The 14983-nt window shown below is 38.4% G+C and overlaps 1 protein-coding gene across 2 annotated transcripts; it reads right to left on the bottom strand.

Moving 5' to 3' along the window:
* Positions 1-10899: 10899 nt before the first annotated feature.
* Positions 10900-13113, bottom strand: sox11b (SRY-box transcription factor 11b). 2 transcript variants are annotated; one of them, XM_030128625.1, is made up of 2 exons: positions 12258-13113; positions 10900-12209 (listed from the first exon to the last, which is right to left on the bottom strand). In XM_030128625.1, exons 1-2 carry the CDS (start codon positions 12978-12980, stop codon positions 11685-11687), a joined length of 1248 nt encoding a protein of 415 aa, XP_029984485.1. In that variant the 5' UTR covers positions 12981-13113; the 3' UTR covers positions 10900-11684. The 2 variants fall into 2 exon arrangements, with proteins under 2 accessions (XP_029984485.1, XP_029984486.1); XM_030128626.1 differs by having other exon boundaries at positions 12264-13113.
* Between the last annotated feature and the right edge of the window lie 1870 nt (positions 13114-14983).

Here is a 14983-nt window from a genome sequence, read left to right as displayed (position 1 = left end):
CTTTGGTCAGGACCCTATACTCCCCTTAGTGTCCATTCCTGATACTCATCACAACAGGTCTAATTTTTTTTTTTTTTTTTGATTGACAGAACTATACTATACTGTAAGAGTTATACTTAGTGTGCTGCTGTGTACAATGTGAACAGAAATGAAGCCAAAACAGGCCCCTGTGGAGCCCCATTGCTGCTCCTTATGAACTGTGGTCTCCCTGTCAGATAGTTTGTGCTCCATGTCCATCCTTAGAGTTTGTCTCTAAGTATGGAGGGATGGATTGTATTGAAAACACTTGCAAAATCCAAGAACATAATCCTCACATAACCCACCGCTTTAGGGTTTACCTGGTGTGTGCTGTTAGCAAAGCCAAAATATATACAGACCAATGAAAAGGGCAAAACTGTACATCTGAAGCTCTGTCCTTTTCTTTAATCCTTAGTTTTTTGGGTTGTTTTTTTTTTATATATCAGTGTCCATATTTGTTTTTTGTTTTTATTTTCTCTTTTTTTATTACCCCTTTATTTCTGTGATTCACCAGTGTTTTCTTATATTTGCTGATGAATGATGAAAAGGAGTGTTACTAAGATAAGACAAAAATATTTCATTGTCTCAGAACAATCATTATTTTGTGTTTTTAAAAAAAAAAGGCATTTAGATTATTAGGTTTTAGGCTAATTGTAATTATTACTTATATTAATAAATACATTTCTGCTGGAAAACAAACTTCAGAGTTTCAGAAACAATGAGACCAACATAGTGCTAAATAATTGACAGTCTGATTTTATTGGAGAATCTGATGGAGCGGCGTGTACTTTCATTAAGTGCCCAGCAGATGGAGACACAGACTGACCAGGTGTCATTAAACCAAACAACAAAACTAGTTTGATCTCACTGTATTCAGCAGTAGTTATTCTAAAAGTATGTGTAACCAGATTCACATTTAATCCTAATGACTGATTGTACCTTGTTATGAACACAATTAACAACATGAGCCATATTTCTTACGGACAGTTCATGTTCTATTTAGAAACATGTTCAGGTGAATTATTCTACCGTGAACTAATAATAATAATAATAATAATAATAATAATAAAAACAGATAAAATGAGTTAGAATCCAATCAAATGGGAAAAAACCAAACCAAAAAACAATTGAGCTACAGTCACATCAGGTCAGAGAGGAGGAAAGGATTATCTTTAAGTGAAAAGTTCCTACTCATAAATCACATGTAATTCAGTGAAAGTGGCTGATTCTTCTGCAGGAGCTGGGAAGCATTGTGGGAAATGTAGTCAATAAGGTCAGAGAGTTAATAGTAACTTTGCTTTGATGAGTTGGAGATAAACCCAAGCTCTAAAAATATCCAACTGGCAGCTGATAAGAGAGTTTAACAAAATATTTAAATGACTTCAAGAGGAAACAGATGATAAGAAAAACTGAGACAATAGATTCCATGTGGAGATCTGAGGTCGTATTCATGTATATATAAAGGATCAGCAAAGAGTTTGAACCAGTGATGATACTTTAGAAACTCCTCAGATTAATGGGTGGCTCGGAAGAATTTCATTTTAAAGACCCTGATATAATAAAATAAAGGAGTTACTGATAAAACATGCCCAGCTTCAGAACAAGTTAATTTTGGTATTTTGATATATAGATGAATTGACTATTTTTGGAAGTAGTTTTCATTAATGACAGTAACTGTGGGGGGCTATTCTTTAAGTACGTAATAATTTTTATAACACTCTTCCAAATAAAGTTACAAAGCATTTTACAACATAAAGCAATACACAACACAAGAGAAATCAATTCATACCATAAACACAACATGAAATAAGTAACAAGGCTTAGATTTTACGTTGAAAAATTCATGACATGCATAAATATAGCATAAAATCCAGACTTAAAGTTCAATAGCAATACATAAACCACTATAAAATACCTATTTAAACTGCATTTAAAATCCTACAAAAGTATGGGGACTGCAGATGTAAATTAACCTAGGACTAACTCTCGTACGATGCATCAAATGGCAACATTTATGTTTAAAATTGCACACGGTCCCTAATAAATAAAGTAAGTAAGTATATTGAATCTAAACTGATTCTGAAGTAGATTAAAATCAAAACAATCTTAATTCAAGTTTAAAAATTAAGTTTTATCATCCAGTTTAAAGCGTTTGGCAGAGAAGAAAATTAAGTTATTAAATGACCTCTGTGATATTTCATGTTTAACCTAAATAAACCAAAGCTGCAGCAGCACCGGCTAAGGTGAGGTCAAAGGTCACCACCCATATTAAAGCATCAGGAATGAGCTCTCCGGTCACTCTTTAACCAATCTCTGAAGGCACAGGAAGCAGCTTTTCACTACATGTAAAAGGTGACAACAGCAGGAGGCCAATAAAACCACAGGCCACAGAGCATGATGGGAGATGAACCGTTCAAGGCCCGTAGGACGTTTCTGACGGAAGTTTTATCCTCAGATGTCCTTACTAATATGTAAAATTAAATGGATAAAAATGTCCTGTGTTTGATTGTATTTTTTAGTTTTGTTTTATAAATGTGTCAGTGACGTTAGAAGCTTGAGGAGTTTTGGTTCGTGAGAAAAATAAGGTCGGAGAAAAGACAGAGCGATAAAAGTTGATATGTCATAGATGTAAGTCATATATAAACTAATAATAAAAAATTTCTCACTGTAGTCATGTCAATTATAATCAAATTGGGAGTCTTGCTTTGTACAAATATAATATAGACCTGATAAATTCATGTAAACAAAGAAGACATAGTGAGGAACTAAGAATTTTTGTAATTTTGTAATTTTTGGGGGTTATTTGGAATCAGACTCAATCACAAGACAAGTACATAAAATGCACCCGTCCAGTTGATTTCTGTAAATAAAATAAGGTTATATTTGGTTTACTTAGTTTTATTAGTTCAGGCTTCATCCCATTGGTGGTTGTCCACACGGGAATTTAAAAGTAAAAGATTGTACGAAGGGGGCTCATGGAGAGGTGACATTTGTAGCTGCATTAGTTGTGAAATCTGAGTTTCATCATTCACATCAGTCTGTGGTCAAATCTGAACCGTAGATACATTTATTCTGTTTTTTATTATTATTATTATTATTATTATTATTATTATTATTATTATTATTATTATTATTATTATTATTATTATTATCAGTAATACAGAGAAGTCACAGCATACTGCATCTGTTACAAAACCAGGACAAATACTTGGAAATCTTAGTTGTTGTTTTCTTTTCTTTTTTTTTTTTTTTTTTTTTTTACTTTATATGAAAGCAAATCCTCTGTTTGATGTCTTTTTGAGCCTCCAGATGAATTGGTTTAAGTTATGTCAGTGGATCTCTACAATAAAGATCAGATGTGGACTACTTCATGGTCGATCTGCATCAGTGAAGGAAATCCTCTTCTTCTACATCTGCTGTTATAGTCGCATTAGGATCAAATGGGTAATGACATGCTTTTGTCAGGGTTAAATGATGGTGCAATTAGCAGTAAACTGACAGCTGCTACCCATAATAAATAACAATGCATGACCACAGTAATGTTCCCTGCTCTGTACCTGATTTCGTGGTCTAGTGCTGACTTACTGTGGTAGAGTTTAGATTGAGATAAATGACATATTTGACACTAATGCTCCTACTTTGATACTCTGTCCCCACGGTGCACAGCAGTGGAGCTCTGTGGTTGCTGTGATGGCCTTGGAGGTCTGCAAAGGACCCTGGAAACAGTGGTGAAGCGGGGCCCTGGTGAAGACGAGCAGAGTTTGGGAGGTAGTCATATCCTTTTGACTGGACTGTAGATAAATGTGGAACAGCGATGGTTGTTGTTGTTACTCTACATCCCCTGGAGCTGATCCAGTATCTGGTCCCATCACCATCTGCCCTCCACCTGTTTCAGCCTTCTGACACCTGTCAATCAGCAGCAGGTCAAGTCTATGCTTTGACCAAGTCTTGTTCTCCCAAAAAACAGTCTTACAGCAATGGAGAAGTTGGTGGTAACATCAGAATGAAGCAGATGGGCAGATCATGTCGAGCTAAATCTCTAACGGCAGCAGTGGTTGGCCATTTTATCAGAAAGGAGGATCATCACATTCCAAGGGCTGTTTACCAGGATGGATGGATGGATGGATGGATGGATGGATGGATGGATGGATGGATGGATGGATAGATAGATAGATAGATAGATAGATAGATAGATAGATAGATAGATAGATAGATAGATAGATAGATAGATAGATAGATAGATAGATAGATAGATAGATAGATAGATAGATAGATAGATAGATAGATAGATAGATAGATAGATAGATAGATAGATAGATAGATGTAATTTATTTATCCCAAAATGGGAAATTGCAGTGTAGCAGCAGCATGGCACACATTCAATGACAATATAATATCACAACAAACATGAGTAAAGACAAGATAACATAAGAGCATACACTATAAATTAGAAGTATAAAAAGATCTGGGTAGAATCTGGATAATAACTGTAATATGCTAAAAAAAAAAAAACAAACAAAAACAAATGTAATGTGCTGAAATAGAACTGAACTGTAAGGTGCATGAGCTGTAACCCGGTAAATTAAATTAAAGACAGTAATTTCTGAGGTTAGCTGGGAAAGGCTCCAGCACCCCCATGACCCTCTTAAGGATAAAGTGGTTTAGAAGATGAATGATGATGATGAATTTCTGAGGTACAATGGTGTGACTGACCACCATCTTGAATTTGTAGGGGCTCCTGAAGATCAGAAGAACCAGGTACAGGACAGGATGACCTGCTGTCCCTTTGGGTTGAAGAACGTGAACAACAACAACTGGAACTCCATCCCCAGATGAACATGGATGAGGAAGAGCATGGCATAGTCTTTAACTGTTACCGGATGGATCTCTTCTAGTGGAGGTAAATGCCATGTTAGCGAATGTTAGCTGATTTTTGGATAGATATTTCACAGCCACTATAATAAAGGTTCCATTAGGTTACATAGAGCTTAAGAAAATATCAGTCCACTTCAGCACTGTGATATTACATGAACTGACAGGTATAAAATGTAAGTTTGCAGTAGATGGCTGACTGTTGTTGACAATGTGACCTTTAATAACTACAGGTTTTATTAATGTCATGATATTCTTTTATCTGACATTCTGCTTAGTTTAGTTTGTGTTGTAGCTGTGATTTATTTTTCATTATTTTGTTATTTTATTTCAGTTAAAATTGCTTTTCACAGTTAGTTTTGGTTTTCATTACATATAACGTATGAGTTTGACGTGGGTAAAACATAGCCTTGATAAAATAACTGACGATGGACTGAACCTTGTTGTCACCTGCAGCTGTGTACAGGTGAATTCAGACCCACCACGAGTACTAGATTCAACCTGTCAGTGGGTTTGAGTTCACACACTGACGCTGAGATCATAGTGGTTTAATGGAGTGTCATAGTCTTTTTTTTTCTTTCAGGGGCCACATACAGCCCAATATGATCTTGATTATGTCAGACCAGTAAAATAATAACATAATAACCTATGAACAATGTCAACTCCAAAGTTTTCTTCATGTTTTAGATTGAAAATGGTATATTTACATTATGAAAATGTTTACATCTTCAAACTATTCTTAAAAAAGGGAATTACCTGTACCATCACAAACAACCTGAACTTTCTTGATTTAATTTCAACAATATTATACCTCAACAAATTGTTTACACACGTGCATTAAAACGTACAGTTGAATTTATGAAGGCACAAAGCATTTAGTGACAGGTGACAGGCATATTATTGTTAAAACTGCACTTATTTTTCTTAAGACATTTCTTGATGTTAATATATGGTCAGGTTATTCACTTTTTTGTAAAAGGATTGTTGGTAAATGCAAACTTTTTTAAATGCAATTTTACTTTTTTGAACTAAAACATAGAGAAAAATCTGGAGTTCCCTTTATATATATATATATATATATATATATATATATATATATATATATATATATATATATGTTACTATAATAGTATTTACTGGTCTGACCCACTTGATGTAGATTTGGGCTGTATGTGACTCCTGAACTAACATGATTTTGACATTCTTGATTGTTAATATCTTCAGTGTAATTTTTGCATTTAACAAATTCATCCCATGGGCCAGATTGGACCTTTTGGTGGGCTGGTTTTGGTCTGGGGACCACATGTATGACACCCCTGGTTTAAAGGGTTAAACTGAACGACTGACTGGAGTAAAAGAGGAAATACTCTGACAGGAAATGTTCCATAAACACATGACAGGAAACCGGACTAGCCAGGCCTGACAAAATGTTGGAATAGCTTCCAGACCAGCTTTATTAAAGACCCTCAGAGTCCTGAACACAGCTCAGCCAATCACAGTCCTGCTACAGGTCAGGTGTCAGTGAGTAGAAGCATTACACCCTCCTCAACATCCGACCATGATGGCTTCATTAACAGCAGTAGCAAAGCGCGATGTCGACGCCCAACACATCATGACCCATTTCCAGTCTGAGCTGCAGTACCACTGTCTGACAACTTATCAACTACAGCTCCCAGGGCGCATTTCACCAACACACATCTAACCACAGAGCTTCAGGTCATGTCATTTCATCGCCGTGTTTCGTTTCAGCTGTAAAACAAGTCAGGTTTCATCTGAAAGCAACAAACTTTCAGAATATCAGCAAAAGAACATGGATCGTTATCTTTATACGACCTGAGTTGACCCATGGATCAAATCAACCAGGAGCTTCTCAACCACGTTTAACCACAAAGTAGATGGAAAAACAGCTTCACAGTCAAATACAACAACTTCAACTCAACAAATGTTTCCCTCTCCATCCGCAAACCTCTGGGTCTTCATTCCAGTTCATCCAGTGGATCATGAACCTTGGTGAAGTCTTGATGATGTCACACGTCAGATGAACAGGAGTTGACACTGCTCTTTTAAGTATTAAATGAAGCTGCAAACATCTATATTATAACGGCCAAGTGGCCTCTTTGTGTGTGCATGTATGTGTGTCTAGGGACTCACACAAAATTCGTAAAGAGCTGACTGCTGCAGTTTGGCATACTTATGTATTTTTGGTCAAGGAACCGACTAGCGAAAACGGCAAGTTGATAGGACCAATATTTTGGGAGATATTAGTAATTTTAGAATACAATAGCCTTACAATCACGTTGCTATACCCAGAATGCTTTGGCGGTGACTGCTGGACAAATACGGTACAGCATGCATTAATACACAACAGCATAAAAACTACCACATCTAGAACCCGTGGATCCCCACTGGTCAACGTGCTAGTGTAGATTAAATGTGAAAGAGGTGAATGTAAACAGATGAGAGTGAATTAATAAAACAAACACAAATGAGAGATTAGATGGAGACAAATTGAAACCCATAATTATATTAATTCTTCATCATATTTACAACAATATATCATAAAAATGTGCCACAATGCATTTTAACCAACATTTGGCTTTTTTTTTGTTTGTTTATACCAATACCATAGTTTTTGTCTTTTTTATCTTGTCACCCATCAATGTCTTACATAGTTTTTGTCTTTCTTATTATTTTTGTTTGTTCATCTTTTATTTCTAATGTATTTTTGTTGTATTATTTTCATTTCTTTTGTTTTATCTTCTGTGTTGTTGTCACCATTTTATTAGTTTCACTTTTGAGTTTTTCATGAGCTATTCTATTCTATTCTATTCTATTCTATTCTATTCTATTCTATTCTATTCTATTCTATTCTATTTTGTCTTCTATATTGTTTAGACAGTTTTGAGTGTTCTCTTTCTTCATATCATTTTTATAATTTTCATGTGTTACTTTTGCCCTTCACATCTGTTCAGTACTTTTTCTTTCATCTTTTCCATTGTTTTCATCATTTTCATCCTGTTATGCCTTTCTTATGCAGTTTTTGTGTTCTCCATTATTTTTTTATTGTTTTCATCTTTTGTGGTTTTTATCTTTTAATTCTTTTAGGTTTTCCTTTTTCTTCATTTTTGATGTAATTTTTCTAGTTTTCATCTTTTTCATGTTGTTGCATCTTGGTTTAGTTTTACATTATTACATTAGTATTTTCTTCTTTTTGTGGTTTTTATCATTTTTGTCTGTTAAGTCTTGTTTCATCTTTCTCATCTTTTTTTTTTTTTTTTTTTTTTTTTACATCTTTTGTATGAGGTTTTTGTATTCTATATTATTTTTGTTTGTTTTCATCGTTGTCTGTAACTTTTCGTCTTTTTCTTTTTACATCCTCTATGTAACGTTTGTCTTATTTTTATCTTTTTTTTTTTCACCCTTTTATATCTGTACTGTGTCAACTTTTCTTTGCATCTTACGACCCAATAAATGCAGCGACTCGTCTTGAATTCCGAACCTAAGTCTGAAAACCTCAGATGTGTGAAACCTGGTTCTATGATGGGGAAGCGTCAGACGTCGACCAATGACTAAAACATGAACTGAAGTGAGATCCACTTGGTACCGTGTGTGAATTCACACATATGTAGGTCAAGTATGTGAGTGAATGAGGTCTGTGTGAACCTTGTGACCTCACTGAGCTGCTGTATCATGGGAAATGTGGTTCCTCCCCCTCACATCTGAAAACATGAAGCCGAGTGAGTGAATGCTGCAGAACAAATGCCTGGTTTTTAAACTTGTTCTGTAAATGTTCCAATTTACAGGCGTGTTCCTGTTCCTCACGCAGCCGGGAACATGTTAATTTCACATGTAAACCCCGTTCAGACGTGTTCAGACGTTAATCAACCGCAGGTGGGAAAACAGCCATAGTCTGTACTGCCAATGGTTAGCGCAGTGACCCCTGACCCCCCGACCCCTGGAGACTCCTCTACAACCAGTCACACCAGCATAGTGCATTATGGGTAATGTGTAAGTAGCTGGAGGGGGATTCAACACAAGAACATCCAGGTTTAACTCAAAGAAGGAGTTATAATCTGTGAATAAAGAGACACCAAATGTCCAAACACCAGACGTCCATTTAACAGGATGGTTTCTTCAGTCCGAATCATCTAAACTATTCCAACACAGGGCTTCCTCCCCCTTTAGAACAGAATTTACAACAGATTTCTACCACTATGTGACACACTGAATACATTTTAATTCATTATTTTATGAAATGTTACATTTTTTAAGGTCTAACTTTGGTTTATTTCTTTATTCACTTCAAATATTCTAGGCACCTATGAAGCTGAAGATGTTTTCTAAGGATTCAGTCTAACACTACATCTGCATTACAGGTAAAACTGGCCCAAATCTGACTTTTTTTTGACAGTCTGAACATCACAAATCCTTTTTTTTTTTTTTTTTTTAAAAATCAGACCCAGGTGACTTCTATGTGGTCCTAAATCAGATACATATCGTTTTAAAGTGTGACTTGTGTTGCATTTAATCTGACTTTTACGTCACTGACAGGACCTGGGAAGACTCATATTTACCTCAGTAAACTCAGTGTGCTGCATGTGATGTTAGGTCTCCTTTTGCACATGCAGGTCCCTTCATGGCAGTTGCATTTAAATTATAATGTGAATAACCACATAAGAAAATGGGATATCAGCAAAAACTTGGAATTGATTATTAAAACCTGCAGTGTGAATATATAGTAATGGTCTCCAAGCTCAACTCCATCTGATTCAGTTTCTAGTTTCATCACAGACAAAACTCAAGAATTAAATTAAAACATTAAAATGTAGATTTACAGTTGATTTGTGCCTCATGATAAAGAATTAATCCTTTTACAGCCAAAAAAATAATTCACCATCTTATAAATTCACTCTCATTCTGAGCCTTCGTCTCATATCTAATATTTGTACATGATCTGTAGTTGATCTTATTTTCCACTGATGCATCATATATGCAATTGCAATTGTTAACACCTACTTTTAATGTAATAATGTTCTTACATCCATGACTTTTCCACAACTTTAACATTTTACCTCATTTCATTACTTTTCCAGGTTTTTGTGACTATGAACCTGATAATCTTTATTCAAGGTGTTTTTATACTTGTTTTATTGTAGGTTTTTATATACCATTTTTGTACTGTAAAACAGCCATTTCTCATCATGTCAATTTCAAGAAACAAGGCAAACTTGAAATAAATGGTCATTTTATAATCAGAGTATCCACTTCTGACCGTCACTGCTTTTATCCTTTTACTTTACTGATTTTTGTTTTAACTGTGTGATCGTTTACATTGTTACAACTTCTAACTAAATGTCACCTTTCCTTTCTTCTAAGGGTTTTCTGTGAAAAACAAAAAATGCTAATGTTACATTTTTCTAATATCCATGATTCATTAATGTTGCATAAAACCTCTCAGTGACAAGAACCAATCCACAATAAACAGCTTTTATGTGACATATGAACCATTTAAAGGCAACTTTATTCTTCTATGAAGTTAGAAGAAAAACCTCAAATGCAAGATGTGAGTTTTGGATTAAAGTGATCATTCTAATGCCCAAATCTGTAAATGTTGCTCTTTGTCATCTGAGATCTGGAATAACTTTACATCCTTTGAAACACTCAGAACCTTCTAATCCGGCCTTAAAACTGTAAATATCCCTGTTAAACCTCAGATTCACACATCCCGTTTTACATTTCATAAGAAATTAGGAATAAAGCAATGTTATCTTTGACTGAAAACCCAAATTATTAAGCTTCGTTTTGTAAAACTCATGCTTAAAAATTAGCTAAATCTTGTTCAGGTCATTCCTAAAGAAACGAGCTGATGTTGACATAATTCCACATTTAACCTGGTCTGAACTGGTTTCTTTGTTGCTGTTTAGGTGGATGCTGGTTACAAAACCCGGTTTGACCCTTTAGGTGCAGCAGTAGTGGATTCTGGGAAACACTAAGGACCACACATGCAGATACCAGGACAGCTGATTTATTCAGTCGTCACATACAGGCAGGTTTAACTTCTGCTACAAAAAATCTCAGAATGTTCCTTCAGTCCATTTTGTCTTTTCTTTTAGATATTGCACAAAAATAAAATGAGCACAAAAAAAAAAAAAAAAAAAACAGATCCGTGCCGATGAGAAGTTCTAAAAGTAACTGAAAACTCCAGTTGGTGTCCTGCTCATCAAGACTCATTGCACCAATAAAAACTGAATTTAACGCTTTACACAACATGAAGACCTGAACCCTATCTGTCTGTAAACAGCTTTAAAACAACAGTGAGGCAGTGATGCAAGGCAGGAGGCCAGGAATTGAACCCTCACATGTCCAGTAACAAATCAAAGTGGAAGAAGAAGTGCCTGGCTTTTCCTTTGACTGTACAAAAATAGATCTTAAAAGATGAGGTATGTTTGGCTGTAAGTATCAAAAGCTGCTTCCTGCCACAGCTGGGTTTACCTGAACCAGTTCACACCAAAACCTGTCCTGGAAAATATAAATAACAGAGTCCTGGGTCCTGAATTAGAGTCCTTCTGGGTTGGGACGGGAATGCATAGTTCAGGTTCTGGTCCAGAAAAATAAATCCATAAAACCCTGTTGACTTTCCTTTCATTGAGCTTTTTTTTTTTTTTTTTTTTTTTTGCTCCAGAAGTACCGCAGTGTGTGTCCAGTCCTGATCGGCCTCTGAGCGCCCTAAACCGGGTAGCACAGCCCCAACGCCCCGGTCCCGGTGGTGGAAGTGGAGACCCACCCTCCGAGGATCAGTAGGTGAAGACCAGGTCAGTGAAGTTGGCCTGGAGCCAGTCTCCGGCTATCATCTGGCTGAGCTCCGGGGTGCAGTAATCTGGGAACTCGAAGTGGGACCCGAGTTCTCCCTGGCTGCCCAGGTCCAGTTCTTTATCCATCAGAGACAGGCTGACGTTCCCCGCGGCCGAGCACGAGGACGCGTTCAACGGGTCGTATGAGGGGGAGGAGGAGGCGTGGAAGCCGGACAGGAGGTTGAGGTTGAAATCCTCCAGAGGGGGGTCGTCCAGGTCCTCCTCCCCGCAGCAGGACGACGTGGAGTCGGACCTGGACGAGGCTCCGGGTGAGAGGGAGGCCGGGTAGGAGGAAGGGGCGGCGGTAAAGGGGGCGCCCTGCCGGGAGATGTTGGTGAAGCGGAAGAAGAGGCGGCCGGAGGACTCATAAGTCCCGGTCCTCACAGGCTCTGCGGCGGCGGAGGAGCCGCCTCTGTCCGGGACTTTGGCAACGCTGTACTTGCCCACGGCCCTCTGCTTCTCCTCCACCTTCACCTCCACCTCCTCCACCTTCACCTCCACTTCCTCCACCTTCACCTCCACCTCCACCTCCTCTTCATCCGAGGAGGAAGACGAGTCATCTTCATCCTCCTCCTCCTCCTCGTCGTCGGTAAACTCCCGTTTCACGACCTTGTTGGGTTTGAAGCTGCTGTTCAACACGTACCGGTACCTGGGGTCCTGGTGATGGTACTGGGACAGGTACTGCTGGTGCTGCTGCGGTAGGTGGGTGGCCGCTCCGCCGGCCCCGGCCCCCGGCTTAATGGGCTTCAACTTTGGGAGTTTCTTCCCGGCGGCGGTGGTTCTGCCCCCGGCTTTGGAGCCGCTCTTCTCCGGCTCTGGAGCGCCGACTGGTTTCCCCGCAGCCACCGAGCACCCTTCCGTCTTGGGTTTCTTCTTGGGCCGGTACTTGTAGTCCGGGTAGTCGGCCATGTGCTGGAGCCGGAGCCGCTCCGCCTCCCGGATGAACGGGATCTTCTCGGTGTCATTCAACATCTTCCAGCGCTTCCCGAGCCGCTTAGAGATCTCAGCGTTGTGCATGTCCGGAGACTGCTCCATGATCTTCCTCCGCTCAATTTTGGACCACACCATGAAGGCGTTCATGGGTCGCTTGATGTGGCCCGTAGCGGTCTTACACCAGTCAGGCTTCAGCGGCACGGAGTTACACGCAGAGGCCGCCAGCAGCTGCCTCCCCGCCGGGTCGGCCGCAGTTCGGGACGCGGTGTTGATCCCCGCCCCCCCGAGCTCCGTCTTCTGAACCATGGTGCGGGTGAAGGTCCGGAGGCGGACAGGGGCTCGTCCCAGTTTTCACTATTTGCTGGTTTTATCCGGGTTATTCTTGTGTTTGTAGTGTGGGTCTCGGCCCGGGTATGTACCGGCTTTCCCTGTCCTGGACCGCGTCTGTCTCCGTTTAAACTTCCAAACGGCGTCTTTTTAACCGGATGAACGTGCGCGCGACGTTCCCGCCCTCAGCCAATCACCGCCCCTTTCCCCGCCGCCTTTCCGCCTCCGCGGCACCCTCGACCAATCATAGCTCGGTCCCCGCTGCCCGGCCGTTACTAGAATCTATTGATAACCGATCAGAGACCTGATCGATATGTGACGTGGTTATCGGTGTTAAAACACAGGATCGATCACAGTGGACGGGTCTAACGGGGTTTATGTAGATCAGAGAAGGTTGCATTGTATTTTATTTATGTAACAACATGAGACTGAAAATCTGATACAGATCAGCAAATATTAAATTATTCATAAATCGTTTTTATAACAGATAACAGGCTGCAAAGGTTGAATATTCACTATTCAGATAAGATGAGACAATCTTGTATTAATACCACAACTGAAATGTGTAGTGATAATAATAAATAAGTGCAGAAATTATGTAATAGATCTATGATTTGTTGTGTTGAATATATATATATATATATATATATATATATATATATATATATATATATATATATATATATATATATATATATATGTGTGTGTGTGTGTGTGTGTGTGTATATATATATATATATATATATATATATATATATATATATATGTATGTATATATACTACTAAATATTTCTATTAAGGTTTATCATACTATCTTCAATAATTGATTCAAATCAGTTTAATTCAGCTCCATATTTGCTAAAACTCCCATTGCTGAATTAAGTCAGCCTCTCATTTAACAGTAAACACTTGGTGAACCATCCTAACCCTGTTGACAGTCTAGTTACCTCAGGAGGTACTGTGATCACTTTGCTTTGTGTGTTTGTGTGTATGTTTGTTTGTTAGCAAGATAACTCAAAAAGTTATGGACGCATTTTCATGAAATTTTCAGGAAATGTTGTTACTGGCACAAGGAAGAAATGCTTAAATTTTGGTGGTGATGGGGGTGGGGGGATGGGGTGGGGTGGGGACAGATCTGTCTTGGCGGAGGTCTGCGCTCTCCGAGTGCTTTTCTTGTTCAATTTGTTATTTATATGATGACAGAATTTCGTGTTTCTGAGACTGAACATAGGATCATCCCTTTAAAGGAGACTTTTCTGAGCTGAACGTCCCATTGACTTTGCCGACACTTCAGCTTCATCCTTTTCACTTCGAAGGTGACACCTAAACATTAAAGTGAAAGAGGCTGAATTTACATGTTAAAGACTCTGAACCAGCTCCTCATTATCTGCTCCACACTGTTGTGTTGGTAAAACCACAGCTGAAGAGGCTGAACTTGAACCATTTGAATCACAATGATGCAGTTGCTTCTTCAATAGACTCCAATCAGCCCATGCTAATGGTCGACGGAGGTTTACACGAACCACAACCAAAAACCATTCAGCACCTTTTTGCTATGTAAATGGTAACACAGCCGAGACAGAATCAAGAAATTATCAATCTCTTTCCATTGACTGTCTATCATATCATATTTTCTGCAATGTACATATAAGTCAAATCTAATAAAATATAGTCAAAACTAAATGACAAAATACCTTGGGAGCACACATACAGCAGTGATGGTTAACTCCTACCGTCTTACTGTACACCTTTATAAAGAAAGCATAGGTCCCTCCAGGTCATTAAACATACGCCCCATTTCCTCCACAGGAACATTGCCAGGATATTTAACTTTACCCGGGATTTTGAAAAACCTCTGCACATTTCCACACAAATTACCCAAGTAAAAAAACCTTCCCTCAACCCTGAGTATATTCAGCTTGCTCCAATAAGAGCATTGTAATAATTACTCTGCTCATAAAGCTGGATTCATGGTTGCATGT

Source organism: Sphaeramia orbicularis, chromosome 24, assembly GCF_902148855.1.
Source record: "Sphaeramia orbicularis chromosome 24, fSphaOr1.1, whole genome shotgun sequence".
Lineage (NCBI taxonomy): Eukaryota > Metazoa > Chordata > Actinopteri > Kurtiformes > Apogonidae > Sphaeramia > Sphaeramia orbicularis.
This window is presented reverse-complemented; position numbering and strand designations above follow the sequence as displayed.